At 34.7% G+C, this 19994-nt stretch overlaps 2 protein-coding genes and 1 pseudogene across 8 annotated transcripts; all 3 read right to left on the reverse strand.

Annotated features, from left to right (window-relative positions):
• Positions 1-938: 938 nt before the first annotated feature.
• Positions 939-1819, reverse strand: LOC122011560 (annotated as a pseudogene).
• Positions 1820-2858: 1039 nt separating this feature from the next.
• LOC122008476 lies at positions 2859-16954 on the reverse strand. 7 transcript variants are annotated; one of them, XM_042564218.1, is made up of 4 exons: positions 16492-16954; positions 16118-16350; positions 14060-14204; positions 2861-3853 (listed from the first exon to the last, which is right to left on the reverse strand). In XM_042564218.1, exons 2-4 carry the CDS (start codon positions 16270-16272, stop codon positions 3731-3733), a joined length of 423 nt encoding a protein of 140 aa, XP_042420152.1. In that variant the 5' UTR covers positions 16273-16350; positions 16492-16954; the 3' UTR covers positions 2861-3730. The 7 variants fall into 7 exon arrangements, 3 of the variants coding, with proteins under 3 accessions (XP_042420152.1, XP_042420151.1, XP_042420153.1); XR_006119296.1 differs by having other exon boundaries at positions 2859-3853; positions 14060-14157; positions 16118-16954; XM_042564217.1 differs by having other exon boundaries at positions 2862-3853; positions 16118-16954.
• Positions 16955-18208: 1254 nt separating this feature from the next.
• Positions 18209-18954, reverse strand: LOC122011672 (EG45-like domain containing protein). The gene is made up of 3 exons (XM_042568046.1): positions 18799-18954; positions 18414-18693; positions 18209-18322 (listed from the first exon to the last, which is right to left on the reverse strand). Coding segments are annotated over exons 1-3 (393 nt in total). The 5' UTR covers positions 18911-18954; the 3' UTR covers positions 18209-18321.
• Between the last annotated feature and the right edge of the window lie 1040 nt (positions 18955-19994).

Genomic DNA, 19994 nt, shown 5'->3' on the forward strand with positions numbered 1-19994 from the left:
CACTTATTTGAGTTCCAGTGGATTTCTTAAATTTCAAGGAATTCAAATATGTTATTCATTGTTTATTTTTGCTTCTTCAAATGTATTAAAATGTTATTAAAAAATTGACTAGTGTTATTCATATATGCTGCATGTCGATACAGAAAAGAGAAGAGAGAGAAAAGAGAGAAATACAATGGAGAAAAGAAAAAGGATAAAAAAAATCAAATTGTCAGGAGGGTAAAATAGGAAATGTACTTAAAACAAGTGCGTTCTTTAGTAAATACCAAAATAGTATATGTCTTTTGATAAATTCATATCTCTACATACGCCCTTTGGTAAATTGCCGCGGTAACATTTCTGCCCGACATGAGGTGGCGTAGGTTCCACTGGTGTACTCTGGTAGTCTGGTTGTGGTTCTTAATATATATATATATATATATATATATATATATATATATATATATATATATGCCTCTATCTTCGTAGTCGTAACACGATGAGGAGGCTAAACGTACGAGAAAAACCCAGTGAAGAGTCTCAATTATGTGACCAAAACATAATAATTATTAAAATCTTTTAAGTAAGAACAATATTTATTGATATTTAATTTATTATTTATAGTAACACTTTATTAATTTCTAATGGATCAACATAATTTTATTGATGAACCTTCAAGGTGGCAAAGGCACACATTCTTGATACAAATATTACAGATATTTATTAGAGTTTGAAGTATTCTTGCTTCCTTATTTATTAGCTTTAATCTTTTCAAATTTCTTTAGTCTTTGACAGATAAGTCTGAATTATTTTATAATTTCTATTTAGAATATTTCCTATAACTTCAGCAAATATCTTCAAATTGTGGAATTAACTTCCAACGGATACTCTATTAGTTACGAGATTCGAGCATATATATAGAGCTAGACCAAAAGAATTAAAATAATTTTGTACGAAAATAGGAATAGGAATATGAGTTGTTAATCATTTTAATTAGTCTTTTCTCTTGTTCTATATAATTTTATTGATCAACCTTCACGAACAAAGGTCACATATTCTTGTAACTATAAATATTATACATATTTATTGAGATCGAGTTTGAAGTCCTCGTGCTTCCTTATTCTTCGCTTGGATATCCAATTCCTTATTCATTAGCTATAGTACTCTTATAGTCAGTTCATCTCTTCTTACACCCTGCAAAAGATAGGAAAATAAGTAAAATAAAATATATAAAATAGAAAATTATAAAACTAAGATGATAAAAAATTATTACTGGGTATAATCAATTTGGATCCTTCCGGCATCAGGATTGGCAATCATCGCAAAAGCTTCCTGAGAGAGGTCCATGGTGACACCTCTGCTTGCGCAACCCGGGCAATAGTCCACGATGGTGACAGTGACGCTGCCACCCTGCAAGGGTTTGGGACTGCATTGGTTCCACCGGTGCAGCTCACCGTGTACCTCCTCCCGCAAGCCGCACGGTTACCCCATATAGAATCACCCGCTGCGGCTATCAGCACGCCTCTATCTTGGAAGCCAAAGCACGAGGAAGCTATAAACCACGCCATGACAATAATAACAACAATACCAAATCATGCATGTTAGTCGTATATAGTAGCTAGTTCGACTATGAAAGTGATCAATTAAGTAGGTTAAAGATGCTCAACGAGTGTAAGGAGGGGTGTAGAAGGTTGCAATTCCAGGCACTGCGGCAACAGATGAAACTAGGGCAACCATCACCATGGCTGCCACCACCATCGAGCTCTTCGTCGAAGCCATTTCAATCGATTACCGAAAACAAAATTGCTTGGAAATAGCAAATTTTTTTGGTGCTCTTGATCGAGGTGATGGCACCCAAAGTTATAGGCGAAGAGGAGTTGGAAAAATATGACCAAAAGATGACTAATTTCTCCTCTTCTTTTGTCTTGTTTAATGACATACAATTCTTCAAAGTCTTGTCGCTCTTAGTAGCTTTCATATATTTCTTTTTCTCAAGAAGAATCAAAGAACATTTGATTTAGTAAAATGATTTTGAATTATTTTTATGAGATTCTAGCATTGAAAAGTCAATTTTCCTTTGTTTTCATCATCAAAATTCCACAGTGGATGCGTCTAGTAGCGTCGGCTTTCATTTATTTCTTTTTCTCAAGAAGCATCAAGAGCATTTGATTTAGTAAAATGATTTTGAATTATTTTTCTGAGATTTTAGCATTGAAAAGTCTATTTTTCTTTGTTTTCATCATCAAAATTTCCAGTGTATGCGTCTAGTACGTAGTTTTTCTCTATTGTTAGCATAATTAAATAATTTAGGGTTACTCGACCTTTAGTGGCATTCAAACTCTATTCCTCTCACTTAAATATTGATCTAATGATTCCAAATGCCTCCGTAGAAAATTTTGCAGAGTTTTATTGTCCATCTTTGATCATTTATAATAAATTTTATTCAATTTAAATTTTTTAAAAAATGTTTTTTTATTATTTCCCATTTTTACGACGAATGGATTAATTTAATTAGCTACCAATTAAGGTAGAATTGAATGTAAGAAGATTTTTTTAAAAAAATAAATCAATAAATAATTAAAAAAAATGTAAGAAGAAATCCATTCACTTTTTGTTTGCCTAGTCAAGTTTCTCTTCTAATCAAATTATATGTCTAACATTCTTTTTCAGCTATGCAAAAATAAATAAATTAATAAATTGAAGAATGTAAGGTCAGAATTGAGCATCCTCCTTCGTGTTGTTGTTATTAGGCTTCTAGAATCGACTGCAATCCACAAGTTTGAAGTCCTGGTGCTTATTCTTTTTTAGTTTTCTTAGTTTTGGTCATGAAAATTCCACGAATATGCGTCTGATACTTTTCCTCTATTGCAAGTTTAATTCAATTATTTAGGTTCCGTGATCTTTTAATTATATGATTATACTCATCCTAAATATCTTTCATGGTTCATTCTCAAGTTATATGTGTTAGACTACTTGAGAGTTAGAAGGGATTGAATAACTCACTTCTCTTATTTTAATTGATTGACAGTGGAAACTCTCTTGCGAAAACAAGCATGGCACTAATTCTTAGATTTTATTTGATATCTATCTCTTTAAGATGACTAATCTAAGAATCCACTCTACACACTTTTTTCCATTTTGAACGTATTCTCGAACAAAAACCGAGAGTGGAGAAACTTTCTACATTAGTCTTACAATACAATACACGAATGAGATGAAATACAAAGACATTACAATGATTTCTTCAGTAGATGTTGACTTCTTCTTTTTCAAATCTTATACCAAATATGAAACTTGAGTTCAAGCACTTCTCAGCAAATCAGATAGCACACGAAACTTTGGCTTAGAATGAGAGCTTTACTTCCAAACATTCCCCCTTTTTGCTTTTATATAAATGCTTGAATCAAGCCTTTATTTTAAACATCAGTTGATTGTACATCTCAACCAAACACCCAACTCCTACTCAGGGTCTAACATAGGTGTAGGCGCATCGCTAGCTGGAGGCGGTGGCTTAGGTGGATGTCCCAACATCCATGTTTGAAGCATCTGCGTTAGAGAGGTGATTGAAGACTGAAGCTTGGCAACAGCAGATCGAGTTGCAAGCTGATGGTCAATAACAGTATTATGTTGCTCATGCACCATTCGACACATCTCGACGGTCAGAGCCACTATACACACGTATCTAAAGCTTCAAGCTCCTCCTTGGGATAATATTACGATCGTCGTGGTCCATCAGCCCAAGTGCCGGAAGCTAAGGTGCCTCCTTCTCACCCTCAATCGGATCCACAGCATCAACATCACCATGGTCGCGCATCCAAACTATGATGTCATCCCTCAGCCGCATATGAGCAAGGGCGAAGGTTTGGAGATCAATCTGAGAATAGGACCCGGGCAATGGGTAGACGTCACTCTTGGTGACATTGATGCCTAAAGTGCTATCCAAGATGTAATGATGTGATCGAATGACATATGAATCTTCTTCTGAATAGGAGTGGTAAAATACACAATGCAACGAAACACATTGAGTGCAATGTTGACATCTAACCTATGCCTAAATGCATAAAATATGAAGAGATGAATGAGCCTTACCTACGAGTAACAATGGGAAGTATGCATCCACCAATTACTTTATAAAGGACATTGTTAGGAGCAAATAGATCATTGACAAAGAAAAGTCACTGCCCAAGAGGTCTAAGATGATGATGAAATGCATCATACATAGAGTTAATAGAGAGCTAGTCAAAGGTTCAAGAAGAGGCTCGGGATAGGAAGGATAGCAAATAAAAGAGTTCTTAGAATGTCGACAATCTAGGAATGTCTCATGTTAGGGGTAAAGTCAAGATTATGTTTAGCCATGCGAGTCCTGCAAATGAGTCTATTCCCGATTGAACGTAGATTGACATAAAATTCAGATAGTAGGCTAGTGTTAATGAAGTGATCACAATACACTAACCTATCTAGCCGATAATGTGCAATAATTTCAATCATGTCCAAATAATATGAACAAAAAGTCCTATCATGCAATCTACATCCAATCGATTAGGTTTAGGGAGTAAGTCCAAATAATAATGTCAAAAGAACGAAATCTATGTTTAGGGAGACAAGAGGCATTAGAAGTTTGAAATACAAACCAAAAATCAAAGAAAATATGTCTTTGTACCATAGAGTTCCATATAATTATGGAACTAACCCTAGGTCTAAGAGTCAAGCTAAGGTTACAAGGAAAGTTATCCCTAGAGTTGACCTTGAGAAGACTAGTGTGACTAAGGCTTCTAAGAAGCCTAGGAAGGTCATTAGAAAGAAATCAAGAAAAATTATCTCTAATGAATATCTAGAATACCCAAGAAGTATCAATAGATTTTGAGTTCCTAAGAGTGTGTTTTCTACGTTCTAGATGGGTTTAGAGTGTACCAATTTTAATTGGAATGGTAGTTAATCCAACCATGGTGAAGTTGACACTTTAGAGCATTTTCAAGGTATTGTTACACCTTAAAAATGAAAAGTTAATTTTCACTTTCGAAAGAATAAGAATGTGCCAATAAAAGTTGAAGAATTGATCTTGATTTAATTGGCACAAATATGTTAGAACCTAAAAAAATGACAAGTTGGGATTTTAGCATTTTCTAGGAAAATAAGGGCAAACTTAATCTTATTTTTTAATTTAGCGATTAGTTAGTAATACTTAGATAGAAAATTTAGATATTTTCTTTATGCTAAAATTGTCATGAGTGTATGCCATATCACATGTCATAATATCATATTTGGCATTCATATCCATGTAAAAATATCATATGTCATGTCATACATACATCATTTAGATATGATAGATTTTTTTTTGAAAATATGCATTTAATGTACGTCATAATTATTTTCATGTGTTATTTTAATTTCTTGAAATTAAGGGCAATGGCATCAATTGACATCCTAGGTTGGGTGATCAAAGTTTAAATATCTAGTTAGATATGCATGATTCCTTAATTTTAGAAAACCCCCATTTTACATCTCACAAGACCATAAGTTTGACTTGTATGTATTTTTGAGACATATTAGATAAAAGTGAGATGTTAGAAAGCTGAACAAAACTTAATATGTTGATTTAGTTCATCCATTTGAGTTTTTAATTTTATCAAAATACATGGATTATGTGAAGTTTAATCATTGGAAAAGCTAGTATACAAACCATGTATATTTAGCCCAAAGAATATGGTTGGAAATTTACTTTGAAAAATATTTCAAAATCATTTTGAAAAACTTTGATAAAGTCTATTATTTGATAGGAGTAACCATTGATTAAGTGGATATAAAGTAGAGTGAAACGTTGAAAATTTTCAATATTTTCAATTTTGTATCAATCTTTTAAAATGGATAGTATTTTCATAGAAAATTATTTTCCTCTGATATTACATGACACAAATAATATCTATGTAAATTTTTATGATTTTTAAAAATCATAGAATTATTTAGGAATTTCTGAATTTTGGGTTGAAATTAGATATCAAGAAATCATATACAACAGTCGATTGATCAAATAATTGTTGTACACCAATCAATTAGGCAATTGATTGGTGAAGGGTTTTCGCCAACACAGAGGCTTACAGAATCGATCAAGTGATCGATTAGCACTCCTTAATCGATTGATCCAATCGATTAATATGTTGTAATCGATTGAATCTCATCTTTAATCGATTAAGAAGGTTGATTTCAGCTGAAATGGTCTGATTTTAGTCCATTAATCCACGTTTAGTCGAGTTAACCATCTCTAACCCTAAGAAATGCATTGATAAGTATTCAAGGATAATTTTCTTGATGAAAACAAGAAAGGAGTGGTTAAAGGGGACTATTTTAAAGTTTAGGAGAAGATTTGTATTCAATATTGATTTTTTTTTTAACCTCAAAACTTTAATTTTAGATTTCCTAAAGGTTTAGGAACTCTAAATCATTGTTTGTACAATGATAGAAGTTTGGAGCATATTTTGATGGAGAGTTTCTCCTTAAAAGCATGGTTTAGATTTTTTTCAATGGAAGGTTGAGAACCTTCATTGCGATGAATGCTCAAGGTTAAACATTGGAGACAATACAAGATTGAAAATCTTTAGGGTGCGTTTGGTTCAAGTTATCATGTATAACCTTGGTTATGTGATTATCAGGTAATCACAAAACCAAGGTTATGGGGAATAAAACATAACCAAATGTTGTTTCGTTCAATCTAGGTAATGCAACAAAAACTTATTTGTTTGAAGGTTTTAATGAATAACCTAATTTAATATTTTACTATATTACCCTCAGTTATAAAACCAACTATACTTAACTCTACGTTTTTTTTACTTTACTTTTTCACATTTTTCTTTATTTATATATATTTTTTTATTTTTTTATTTTTTTAAGTTTTTTTTACTTTTTTTTTTTTAAAATAAGTTTTTTTAACGTTTTTTTTATTTTTTTTTATTTTTTAAATTTTTTTATTTTTTATTTTTTTACGTTTTTTGTTTTTTTTTATTTTTATGTTTTTTTACATTTTTTCTATTTTTTTATTTTTTTTGTTTTTAATGTTTTTTAATTATTTTTTACTTTTAAATTATTTTTTAAAATTTTTTACGTTTTTTATTTTTTTTATGTTTTTTATTTTTTTCTCATTTTTTATGTTTTTCTATTTTTTTAATGTTTTTCTATTTTTTAAGGTTTTTTACAATTTTTATTTTTTATATTTTTTTAATGTTTTTTTATGTTTTTTTTTAATTTAAAATTTTATTTTTTTTTATTTTTTTTCTGTTTTTTCTTTATGCTTTTCTTTTTTGTCACATTTTTCTCTTATCCAAGGGTATTTTGAGTAAAAAAGAAATTCGTTAACCCTGGAATCAAGAAAAACCTCAGTTTTCCGAGGTTTTCCGATTCCTGGTTGCATGCCTCTTTTGCTGACATGTCGGGCATGGAACATTACTCGAAAATCATCAATTACCTAAACCAAACAGGATTTTTGTTGATAACATTGGATGGATAACCAAGGTTATTCAGAACAACCCCCAACCAAACGCACCCTTATTGTAATGAATGAATGCTCTAGGGTGAGCATATGATATATGCTTAAGGGTGAGCATAAGAAACAATGAAAGGTATAAGACTTTCATTGAGTTCCTTTGATAAAATTGACTCTTAAGGTGAAGAATTTTTTATATGTGGAGAAAATATAGGGTTTAAGTTGGAAACTCACATTCATGCTTTGGCATGAGATGAAGAATGAAGTTGGGCTAATATGGGTTATCCTAACTTAAATATATTATCAAATATCAAAAAGGGGGAGATTATTTAATGCAATCTTCCTTGGATCAAGATTGAACAGTTTGACTAAGCTCTAGTGGATTCGAGCTTGAATTTTGATATTTGGACAATATGTAAGAAGAGGTTAAGTAGGGCAAGGTTGATCAAATACTTGACAATGTGTGAGAGAGAAGTCAAGCGGGTCAAGGAGGATAGCACATTGTTAAAAAAAAGTCCTAACTGCGGTTAGGCAAAGAAAAGTCCAAGTGACCAGTCAAGGAGAACCGCATGTTGGTAAAGAAAAGTCCTAACTGTGGTTAGATAAAGAAAAGTTCAAGTAGGTCAAGGATGACTACATGTTGACAAGAGGAAAGTTCTAACTACAGATAGACAAGAGAAAAGTTCAAGTGGGCAAGGAGGACCACACTTGGTGATCAGAAGTCCAACAGAAAGTTGACAAAGTCCAAGTTGGTCAAAGGTCAACCAAACACTTAGTGGAGAAGTCCTAATAGGTCATAGTTGACCGAATGTTAGGCAAGGAAACTCTAAACTAAGATTAAATGAGTTATAAATGGGTAATAGATTACCCAATCAATTTGACAAAACCCAATCGATCAGATGATAGATTAGGAGCTGTTTGTTGTGAAAAAAGAAGAAGACTTGAATTAATTGACCAATTAATTAAGTCTTCCCCAATCGATTAGGCAATTGATGGGGCAATCGTCGCAGGAGCATAGAGAGGTGCTGACTCGATTCACCAATTGATTCAATCCTTTCCAATCGATTGGTTAATCGATTGGAATAAAGTTTCGTGAAGCACAGTGTTGTACTAAATCGATTGGGAATGTGCCTAATCAATTGGGAGAAAATGACGAGCGAACAGTGAGCTTTTGAATCGATCAAGTGGTCAATTAAAGCTGCATAATCGATTAGGTAATCGATTGGGAGAAGCAAGAAAGAGTTATTGGGAGGTTTAAATGGATGAATCTGATGTGGCAATCAATTTGGAGTAAGATCATTCGATTGGGAACCCTAGATCTTGGGATAAAAGGTGTTTTCACAGGGGATTCAACATCTCTTCTTCTCCACTCTTCATCACCAGTTCTTGAAAGTTTTTGAGAGAAATGTGGCTACATTTTTTAGTCTATAAGAGGTATTTCAAGCAACAAGAGATCAAGAAAGAAAGATTTTAATTTGTATTATGTATTTACATCTTATTTTCATTGTATTTTTGTATGTGAACTTGTACGAGGTTTTTTCACCTCTAGATTATTTCTGAGAAGGAGTGTTCTTCATAGTGGAGTGCTAACAATGCACAAGGCACAATCTACAATTATAGAAATAAAAAAAAAGTTGTCAGATCTTGTAAAAACAATCATATAAATAAAACAAATGTTTATATTGACAAAAATATTGCATCATTATTCTATTGATTGGCAACAATTCAAGGGGAAATCTAACATGTAAGTATAGTTATATAAAGAAGCTATTGTAAAACTTACTTGAGTCAAATTGTTAACTTGGATATTGAACCTTTAAATGACTCTAATAATGTCCCTCTTTGGCACTATAGTTTCTTCAATAAGGCTACTTGTTATATATGTATTTAAATACACACTTTAAAATTTAAACAATGTTAAATAAGGTCCAACGCATTATAAACCAAAAATTATAACAAGTATGAGGTCAAGAAAAATTGAACAACAAACTGTTGGAACTCCAAGATTGTTTTGATGTGATCAAACAAGTTAAGTTAGGTCCTGTTGGTTTTTGATCCATGTGTCTAAGTGTGGAGGAGCTTAGGAGCACAGGAAGTCGAACAGAAGATGCGGCTAGCGAGAAGGACGGCACGAGAGAGAGTTGATGGGTTCGGTGCGTCTGAGGGACGAGATGCCACGGAAGAGTACACCGGCGGACGAGAAGAGCGTACGCAACGTTCAAGGGACGAGAAGCCAGAGCGGAAGTCTGCTCGAGGAGAAGTTCAAAATTGGGTTCGGGTGAGCCTTATTTCGGTTGACTAAAATCACCCAAACGAACAGAGCTGGAGCGGAAGACCCGGACCGAGGCGAGCAGCATCAGAGCAAAGGGCCCGGACCGAAAAAGTCAACGAGGTTGACTTTGAGGGTCTGGACGCCCAGACCCATTCCGGACTCCCAAAGTCCAGGCGCCCGGAACCCAAACATTATCACCATCGACATGAGTGTTGACCATTGCGTTGGGGATAGATTTCTATCCCACACCAGGCATCTGGAACACTTCCAGGCGCCCCGACCAAGGCTATAAATACAGCTTTGGTCCAGAAGCTTCAAAAAGAACAAGCATTCTTGAATCAACACTTGTACACGCTTTAATTTTCATTTATCTTTTCATTTTCTATACTTCATTGTTGTAACGAGACTTCTCCGCCTGAAGGAGATCTTTAGTGTGCATTCACTTCCTTGGATTAACAACCTCCCCGGTTGTAACCAAGTAAATCCTCCGAGCCTCAGTTTTTCAGTTTACTCTTTATTTATTTAATGCAAGTGTTCCTTTAAGTACGAGAAGGGTTTGTTTTCAATTTTTATGTAGTGCTATTCAATCCCCCTTCTAGCCGGCTCACCGGAGACCAACAACTGGTATCAAAGCAAGGACGCTTCAAGAGGACAAACCGTTGAATGAAGCACATGAAACGGTTGGACCAAGCATCTTCCCACCAAAGTTTGAGGGGGAATTCGCCAGCTGGAAGAAGAGAATGGAGATATTTTTTAAAATAGACTTCGATTTATTATTAATAATGGAATTCGGTTTTGAAGCACCTGAAGGCAAACAAAAATATCAATGGGCGAAGAAGGAAAAGGCTGACTTCGTGGCAAAAGGCAAAGCAGAATTTCATCTGCTAAGCGTCCTCCCGCCACAAGAAGTCAATCGGATCAGAGCTTACGGGTCCGCCAAGGAGCTCTGGGAAAAATTTCTGGAACTTCACGAAGGAACCTCAGAGGCAAAACTTGCGAGACGGGACTTACTTCGTAACCAGATCAACAACCTCTGATTTGAAGAAGGCGAAACGATTGCACGCCTTCACTCGAGGATTAAGGAGCTCATCATCGAACTTTCGAATCTCGGAGAAACGATAAGTAACAAAGATTTGTTAAGGTACGCTCTTAATGCATTCCTTAGGAATACAAAATGGGCATCACTAGTAGATGTCTTCTATATCTCTAAGGATTTAGAAATTGTTACCTTAGAAAAATTATTTTTGACTTTTGAAGTCCATGAGTCGAGATGTACAGATACGAAGAAGGAGCCAACACACAACGTTGCCTTTAAGGCAAGGAGGAACGAACAAGACTCGGAATCCTCCCTTGAGGATGAAGAAACGACAATGATGGTAAGGCGATTTAAGAAATTGTTTAAATCAAGAAAAGCTAACCATCCACAAGGTAGAAAGAAAAGGATAATCAGATGCTACGACTGCAACGAAGAAGAGCATATTAAGGACAACTGCCCTAAGCTAAGGAACAAGTATAAAGGCAAAGGAAAGAAGCATGTCCAAACGAACAAGTACAAGACTTTAAAGGCGACGTGGGATGAAACGTCGTTCGAATCGGAAATTGAGGCATTCTCTGGGCTTGCGTTGATGGCAAGTCATCAAGACGAATACAAAGAAAGCTCTTCCAAAATAAGCATCGAGAGTATCGATGAAAGGGGAGCAACATCGGAAAAAAGCAGCAGTTCAGGGGGAGCCATAGATAACGAGATCGACAAGGTAAGTCAAGTACGATCTCTCCCACCTGACAAGTTGTTTAAGTTTGTAAAATTATTAACAAAAGATTGTTGCAAACTTGAAAAAAAAATTAAAATTTTAAAATTAATTTTAGCAAAATCTTGCCCATTAGAAGAGTTTGATAAAATAAAATTAGAAAATGATATTTTGTAAAAAGAAATAAGTAACTTGAAAAATCATGCATGCTTATATAATACAAGATTTAGGAAGTTCAAAAACCTAAATTGGTATTTTAGAAACATAAAGGAGAAATTAAAAATATTTCAAAGAAATATATTCCTAAGAAATACCTAATCAATCCAGTTGGTTGGAACCTATATTGGGTTCTCAAGTCTTGTCTAACTTAAACTTTGTTTAGACTTAGAGCTTTCAGCGAGAAAATTAAATGTTTAATTTTCTTATGCGGCTCTGTCTAGAAGTGGTTGATGATTTAATAACCAAGAAGGCCTAATATCTCGCCACAGCCTGGAAGTCAAATATTGAAATAAAATATTTAATTGACTAACTGATAAAGCATTAAAATTAAAATTAAATAATGCATTGAATAGTTATTCAATTTTTCTTGGAAAATTCTAAATTTTTTTTTGCAAATCTATTTAACTTCTTAGAAAATCTTTCTTTAGAATTTTTTTTTTAACTTAGAATTTTTTTTTATTTAGAATTTTTTTTACTTTACTTAAATTTCTACAAAAATTAATTCTTGAAATTTTGTTTTTAAACTGGGGAAAATTTTCATTTATTTTACTTAGAAAATATTTCTAAAATTATTGCATTGTTAGCGCTATCAAAATTATTATTAATATTTCTAAAATCAGCGTTTACTTAGACATTTTTTACTTGAAAGTTTTTTAATCAAAATAATTTTTTAAAATTGTTTTCAAAATTTTCAAAAATTGATAAGTTTTTTCAAAATTATTTATCAAAATTACCCTTAGATTTTTTCTTTATACCTCATTTTTTATGTGATCAAGGGGGAGAAGGAAAAGATTAAGTCTAGGGGGAAGTAGCTTAAAATTAAATTTCCTACTTTTTGTACTTTATTGCAAAATTTATTTTTTTTTAACTTTATTTGTTTACCCTAACTTAACTTGAGTTGCTCACATCAAAAAGTGAGAGATTATTGGAACCCTAAGGTTGTTTTGATATGATCAAACAAGTTAAATTAGGTCTTATTGGTTTTTGATCCATGTGTCTAAGTGTGCAAGAGCTTAGGAGCACAGGAAGTCGAGCGAAAGACAGGGCTAGGGAAAAGGGTGACATGGGAGAGAGCCGACGGGCTCGGTGCGTCTGAGGGACGAGGTGTCGCGGAAGAGTACACCGGTGGACAAGAAGAACGTATGCGATGTTCGAGGGACGAGAAGCCGGAGCGGAAGTCTACTCGAGGAGAAGGCCGAAATTGGATACGGGTGAGCCTTATTTCGATTGGCTGAAATCACCCAAGCGAGCGGAGCCGAAGAGGAAGACCCGGACCGAGGCGAACAACACTGGAGCAGAGGGTCCGGACCGAAAAAGTCAACAAGGCTGACTTTGAGGGTCTGGACGCCCGGACCCATCCCGGAAGCCCAGAGTTCGGGCGCCCGGACCCCAAACATTATCACCATCGACATGGACGTTGACCGTTGCGTCGGGAATAGATTTCTATCCCACTCCAGGCACCTAGAACGCTTCCAGGCGCCCCGACCAAAGCTATAAGTACAGTCTTGGTCCAGAAGCTTCAAGAAGAACAAGTATTCTTGAATCAACACTTGTACACACTTTAGTTTTCATTTAGCTTCTCATTTTTTGTACTTCATTGCTGTAACGAGGCTTCTCTGCCTGAAGGAGATCTTTAGTGTGCGTTCACTTTCTTGGATTAACAACCTCTCCGGTTGTAACCAAGTAAATCCTCCGAGCCTCGGTTTTTCAGTTTATTCTTTATTTATTTAATGCAAGTGTTCCTTTAAGTCCAAGAAGGGTTTATTTTCAATTTTTACTTGATTAAAGGATAAAATTTCTAGTCTTATTGAAAGTGCAGGCTCAACTTGCAACCTTAATCAACTGATTCAAGCAATAGCATATACAACTTGATCAAGGGCTTCATGTAATTCCCACTAGTGGGTGATTCTTAATCAACAATTATTATCTCAAAGGAGGGATCAAGGGCTTCTCGGATAAATCTGTTGTAGCATTACGGAAACTAAGCTATGATAGGTATTGTTTCTCCATCAAGTTTCTGAAAACAAAATAAAGTCATTAGTGTGTTTAAGAAAATAAAGATTTCTAATCTACTCATTTGTCAAGCACCCAAGAGGTATGAGCTTCATCAAGACTAATAATCTGTGAATAAAGTCAATAGGAGATGAAGGACTAAGATTAATGGCACTTTCAAAGAGGACCAATTATAACGTCAAGCAAAGGGAAAAATATAGAATTAAGTATTCAAATTATATAGTAGCCCAGCACAAGTGACACAATAGACTTCTTCCAAGACAACTAAGATATTAACAGACTTATTTTGCACTCATTTCTATCTCGAGAATGTTCCATTAAGAGGGAAAAAAGCTAAACTAGATGCAAACTAACCTTTCCATTCGGCATTGCAAGTATTTCTTCGATAGGTGCCTGCATTTTTCTAATTGGTAACCAAAAGATTTGAGACAGGCAATGTACTCTTTTTTCGCCTGTGTAAAAAACATTGGATTCTTGTATAATAAACATACTTGAGAATCTGCATGAGTAATCAAATAAATATGAACATATTTGCATAATGAGCATAGTTGCAATCTTCACATGGAAAAGAAGTCAGAGTAGTAATATTTAAGAGAATAAACAAGCATTTAGGCCATGAAACTATGCTTTAGGAAATCATAATAAAAAAAGCAAATATTTCATAATAGCATATAACATTTTATGGCATTTGAACCTTGTTGAGGTAATACCTTTAGTTAAAATAATACAGTTATCTAAAGGTACTGATTTTCACCATTAGGACAATGTGAACTTGTCAACATATTCAAAATAGGTCTCCTTTGTGTATGATTTGATATTATGTTAGTTGATAAAGATTTAGATAGAATAAAATGGTGAATGTTGTTTGATATTATGCTAGCTGATGAGAGTTTTAATAGAATAAACATGAAGCTTGAACTTGGAGAAAATTTTAGAAAATAAAGGTTTTAAACAAACATCATGGCATCGACAAGTAATGTCAATCTCAATAGTTTAAGGTTGGTTGTATGAAACTTGTACCTTTGTTAAACTTTATACATAATTATATCAATAGGACCACTCAAATCTCCTAAATTACTTCTAATTATGTTTCAGAAAAGACTGTCATCAAGTAAAACATATATAAATTTCAGTTTGACTAGCCACTTCTTTTTTCACAAATAAGACTCCTACTATATGTGATATATAACCACCATAACACTAGCTATAGAAGGGATTATATGAACACAACATGATTTTCAAAATTGAGAGCTATCTTTAAATTATATCAGGGGTAGTGTGACATCATGTGGGAAGGAAGCCTAAGATAATAACAATGATCATGAAATGATCAAAGAACATATTCATGATTCAGAAATAAATCTTGATAATTATAGAAACATATGGTAGATGGTTAACCATTATTGTAGACTATTTAAACTAGCTAGTTGATAAATTAGGTTTTACCTTTATGTTCTTATCATAACATACTCCACGTTAGCAAGCAAATAACAAATCTAAATAGTATTATGTGCATGACATTGGTATAAAGATGCATTGTAGAGTGATATCCTTATTCAGCAAGCTAATATCATCAAATAGAAGAAAGACAAACCATAAGTCAAACCTGAAAGATAAAGATGTATCACACTAGGCTTAGTTTGTTAAAGAGACATACCAAAGAATTGTATCATACTTCTCTATGCATCCTTGCAAACTCTCAACAAAATTTTTCCGACGAAAAGAAACCCTCTTGAAAAGTTCTTCAATAGGAAGATGGGACTCAAAATCATAAGCTTTCACATTTGAAGGATCATCTCTAATCAAATGGTCTACATGTATTGAGTCCTATGTTCTCAAAGCATCTCTGGATTTATTATGACCATGTGTCATTCGAGCTAATCATCCTACTTGTCATCCTTCTCCTTGTCAATCAAGAAGGGCTTGACCTCATAAACAGTATGAAGTATCCATATATATTTTAATAGTCTCAATTAGAAATAATAATGTTTGATTACCACAAAATGAAAAGAAAATCATGTTGATTTTTTTCCCCCATTTATTATCAATAGAATGCTATGTAAATGTCAAATGCATCATTTTCCTCTCCTACCAAATATCATTCATACATTAGAAGCTTAAATTCTTCACGAATGAATTTACTTGGCAGACATTAAACCAAACATCATATCGAATTCATATACGAATAATGATTATTTTTATATCTTCAAATGAGCACCCTTTTAGAAAGAATCCACATTTTTAAAATTGACAAAAAGTTGCAGAACAAATACTTTCTATGAAGCCTGATCAAATAGTTCATTTATCCTGAAACTGGAGCAAAGAAATTAAACGAATCTACTCACATATGCTTGCGGTTGTAGGACAAATTTGAAAAGAAAACGCAATGGAAGAATGTAAAGAATCCCATACCGTGCACTCATCATCTGAGAAGAATCTATCAGCTCAGAATTTCCCAATTCGAATGACAAGTTCCCCGCTCTTATCCTCCCACCAGATCCGTACATCGGCAAAGTAAGGACCAAACTCAGACAAACAATAAAATTCACAAAGTTCTTCACATCCATCGTCCCGCAATCAATCTTGTGCCACCCACAGTCCTCTGATTTTATGGCATCTGCAACTCAACCTCCGCATCAAATCAGCTGCCAACACCAAAACCACCATCCAATGAGGATGAGGACAGACAATTTCATCCACCTCCGGGATGCAAATCAGCGTCATTCAAGCAAGCTCTCGCAGCGCCGAAAATCCCAGAAAACATTGAAAGAAGGAAAAAAAATTACAACAACAAAAGAAGCACAAATTCGTTCCGCCTTCCTCTTATAGGATGAAGAAGAGCTCGTTGGCGAAAGCTGAGCTGGAGGAGGGTCGGGAGGCTACTGGCAATGGCGAGGCTATGGAAGAGGGCTTCGGTGGCAACATGCGGGGCGAGGAAAAGAATGCAAAGGGGAAGCTCGCCCCCTCCCAGTTCATCAAAATGCAAAGAGCTAGGTGAAGAGATCGTAGGTTAGACGGAGATGTGTTTTGCCGCTTAGGGTTCAGGAAGAGGTTTAGGCGTTTAGGTTCAAGAAGGAAAACATGAAGGGGGGAAAACACAAAGGCGTTTGAGGGGTTCGTCGGCATAGATGGGGTTCGCCAGTGTGAAGAGATCAAGAAAAAAAACGTGAAGTAGGAGAAAAGATCGTAGGTTGGACAAGAATGCTTAGGGATTGAGAAGGTAAAAGGGAAGTGGGGAATGCGGCAGTAAAAAATTTTGGGGAGAGAGAAAGAAAAAACGCAACGACAAAAAATAGTGAAGGGGAAAAACGATGAAGGAAAAAAAAAATAACGATATTCAACAACACTTAATAGATAACGGTTTTTAAAAACTTTTGTCGTAATCTCAAAAAAACGCACATAGACAACATTTTTCAAACATTGTTGTCGTAGCTTTTAAAAATCGTTGTCGTAGCCCCCAAAAAGTAAAAATAGACAACAATTTTTAAAAACTGTTGTCGTAGGCCAAAAAAAATGTTAGAAGACAACGATTTTTATTAAAACCATTGTTAAAAGGTAAAAAAGTAATAATTTGGCATAAAACCGTTGTCGTTTGAGTGTTGTTGAATAAGTCATATTCGTGGAGCCGACACTAGGGGGGCCGCTAAGGTAGCGGATCTACCTTTGAGTGTTGTTGAATGAGGATTTTTTTGTAGTAGAGATTACCAATCGATTGGTTTCATCGTGAAAACAGAAAGTTTTCTAATCAATTAGCTGATCAATCAAGGTGGCTAATCGATCAATGCTTGATACTAATTGATTGAGATTCAAAATGGAATAATCTCATCCGTCATTCTGGAGTTGGTGGCATTCAACAAATTTGTCAGAAAATTTGTAATTGTTTGGGATTTTTCCTAATCGATTAGCGGCAATAAAAAGCTAAGAAACAGCTAGATTTCGAAACATTCAAAAGGGAGATTTTGGACACGAAGCGACAACACTGTTCCATTGCGATTCTATAACTATTCTCTCGACCAAGCTCTCATCTTCAATCTTCAAGTAATCAAGAGAAGAAGAACCAAGTCAAAAATTTATAACCTTTTCTTTCTTCTTTTCCTTTGTTGTTATATATATTCTTTGGGGGAGCTTTGAAAGCTGGTTGTAAAAGATTTTTTCACCTTCGGTTTGTTCCGAGAAAGAGAATTCATAGTGGAATCTATGATGATTGGTGTGAATCTTTAGATTAATCATCTTAAGAAAGTAGAGATCAAGTAACCTTTAGCTCTATCGGTCCTAACATAGTTTTGGTTCGGAAAAGGGAAGTGAAGGAAAAACTATGTACATATAAATTAACTTTAGTATTTTGAATTTCTTGACAAGAAATTATGAAAAATTCTAAATCAACAAGGTTTAGTACTCCACGTAATTAATATTGACTCCTTCGAAATTAGGATTTAATTTATTATTTTATAGTTACACTTTATTTATTCCTAATGGACCAACATAATATTTTACTGATGAACCTTCAAGCACAAATGTCATGCATTCTTGATATAAATATTACAGATATTTGTTAGAGTTTGAAGTCTTCATGCTTCCTTATTTATTAGCTTTAATCTTTTCAGATGTTTTTAAGCCCTGCAAGAAATAAGATCACAAACTAAATAAGTAAAATAAAATACAAATAGAATTCATATGTAGAAATTTAAAAATATATATATTATATTACTAGTTATAATCAATTTGGATCCTTCCGGCATCAGGATTAGCAATCATCGCAAAAGCTTCCTGAGAGAGGTCCATGGTGACACCTCTACTTGCGCATCCTGGGCAATAGTCAACGATAGTGACAGTGACGCTGCCACCCCTGCAAGGGTTTGGAACATCATTGGTCCCACCGGTGCAGCTCACCGTGTAACTCCTCCCGCAAGCCCCGCGGTTATCCCATATAGAATCGCCTGCTGCAGCTATTAGCACGCCTCTATCTTCGTTTCCAAAGCACGACGAGGCTATACAACCAATAAGACTTAATCGTATTAGTCGCAACTGCTCAATAAAATTAGGGTGATGGTCTCTCGAAAAATAATTAATTAATTAGGTTAAATGTACTCAACGAATATAAGGAGGAGTGTAGAAGGTTGCAATTCCAGGCACCGCGGCAACGTATGAAACTAGGACAACCATCACCATGGCCGCCGCCGCCACTGAGCTCTTCACCGAAGCCATTTTCTCCTGTGCTCTTGATGGAGATGATGGAAGTCATATTTATAGGCAAAGGAGTTGGAAAAATATAACCAAAAGGGGAAGAAATTTCTTCTGCTTCTCGTCTTGTTCCACTCCACAACACAAATCTCCAAAGTCTTGCCGGATCTTCTTGACTTTCCACATATTTCTCTCTTTTTCCTCTATTGTTTGTCTAATTGTGAAAGGAGCATCAAGAAGTCATGATTTAATAATAAGATATATGTCGGTTTTCTTAGTTTTTGTCATGAAAATTCCACGAGTATGCGTCTGATACTTTTCCTCTATTGCAAGTGTAATTAATTTTTCGGGAGTTTCCTTGACCGTTTAATTTGATTAGGTGATGCGGCTACGGAAATCCGATGTCGAGCTAGTTGCTGATGTGAAAGGTGAGATGAGGGGCCAAGTGGATTGCTGAGTCGAGCGCTAAGGTAGAGGCATCATCTAGAATATGCTCTAGAACTAAGGATTGCTGAGTCAAGCGCTAAGAGGCATCATCTAGAATATGCTCTAGAACTATAGTTAATAAATGAATATATCCATTTGTGTGTTTGTATTATTTTAAAGACAATATTAAATGGTTAGAATTTGACCAATCAAAATATATGTATGCATGGACATTTTAATTGTTTATCCATTTCTGGGCTAATCGTGATTTAGCAGCCCCCGAATATAGCCAAGATGATACTTGTGCGATAGATTGTCATACGAGAGATGGTTCAGTCACCTAACGAGATGGTTCAGTCATCAGAATTTACTATTTTCATTTTGATATAGGATTGACGATGCGAAAACATTTAGATAAGTGAATCATTTTTTGCCATGTGATTTAATTGTAGCAGCTTTAGTCGTTCAACCATTACTAGCCAAAGGTGGGGATCGTGCAGGGACCAATGCTCAGTTCATGGGCCACACCATCTTGGGACCGTTACCGAGTAATGAACTCAGAGAAACAAGTTACGTATGGATCTCGAGGTGGAAAAGGATGGCGTTATGCGTACATGATTTAATTAGTAAAATGCTTTTGAATTATTTTTGTGAGATTTTAGCATAGGAAAGTCAATTTTTA

Source organism: Zingiber officinale, chromosome 8A, assembly GCF_018446385.1.
Source record: "Zingiber officinale cultivar Zhangliang chromosome 8A, Zo_v1.1, whole genome shotgun sequence".
Taxonomy (NCBI): domain Eukaryota; kingdom Viridiplantae; phylum Streptophyta; class Magnoliopsida; order Zingiberales; family Zingiberaceae; genus Zingiber; species Zingiber officinale.

What these genes read in the sequence shown, in the direction of transcription:
- LOC122008476 (XM_042564218.1), bottom strand. Translation starts at nt 16,272, where the DNA reads ATGGATGTGAAGAACTTTGTGAATTTTATTGTTTGTCTGAGTTTGGTC. An exon ending in TCTCAGATGATGAGTGCACG is followed by an intron (nt 14,205 to 16,117) that starts GTATGGGATTCT and finishes TTACTCATGCAG; the next exon opens with ATTCTCAAGTATGTTTATTA. An exon ending in TTGCAATGCCGAATGGAAAG is followed by an intron (nt 3,854 to 14,059) that starts GTTAGTTTGCAT and finishes TCCTATTCTCAG; the next exon opens with ATTGATCTCCAAACCTTCGC.
- LOC122011672 (XM_042568046.1), bottom strand. Translation starts at nt 18,910, where the DNA reads ATGGCTTCGGTGAAGAGCTCAGTGGCGGCGGCGGCCATGGTGATGGTT. An exon ending in CTACACTCCTCCTTATATTC is followed by an intron (nt 18,694 to 18,798) that starts GTTGAGTACATT and finishes TTGGTTGTATAG; the next exon opens with CCTCGTCGTGCTTTGGAAAC.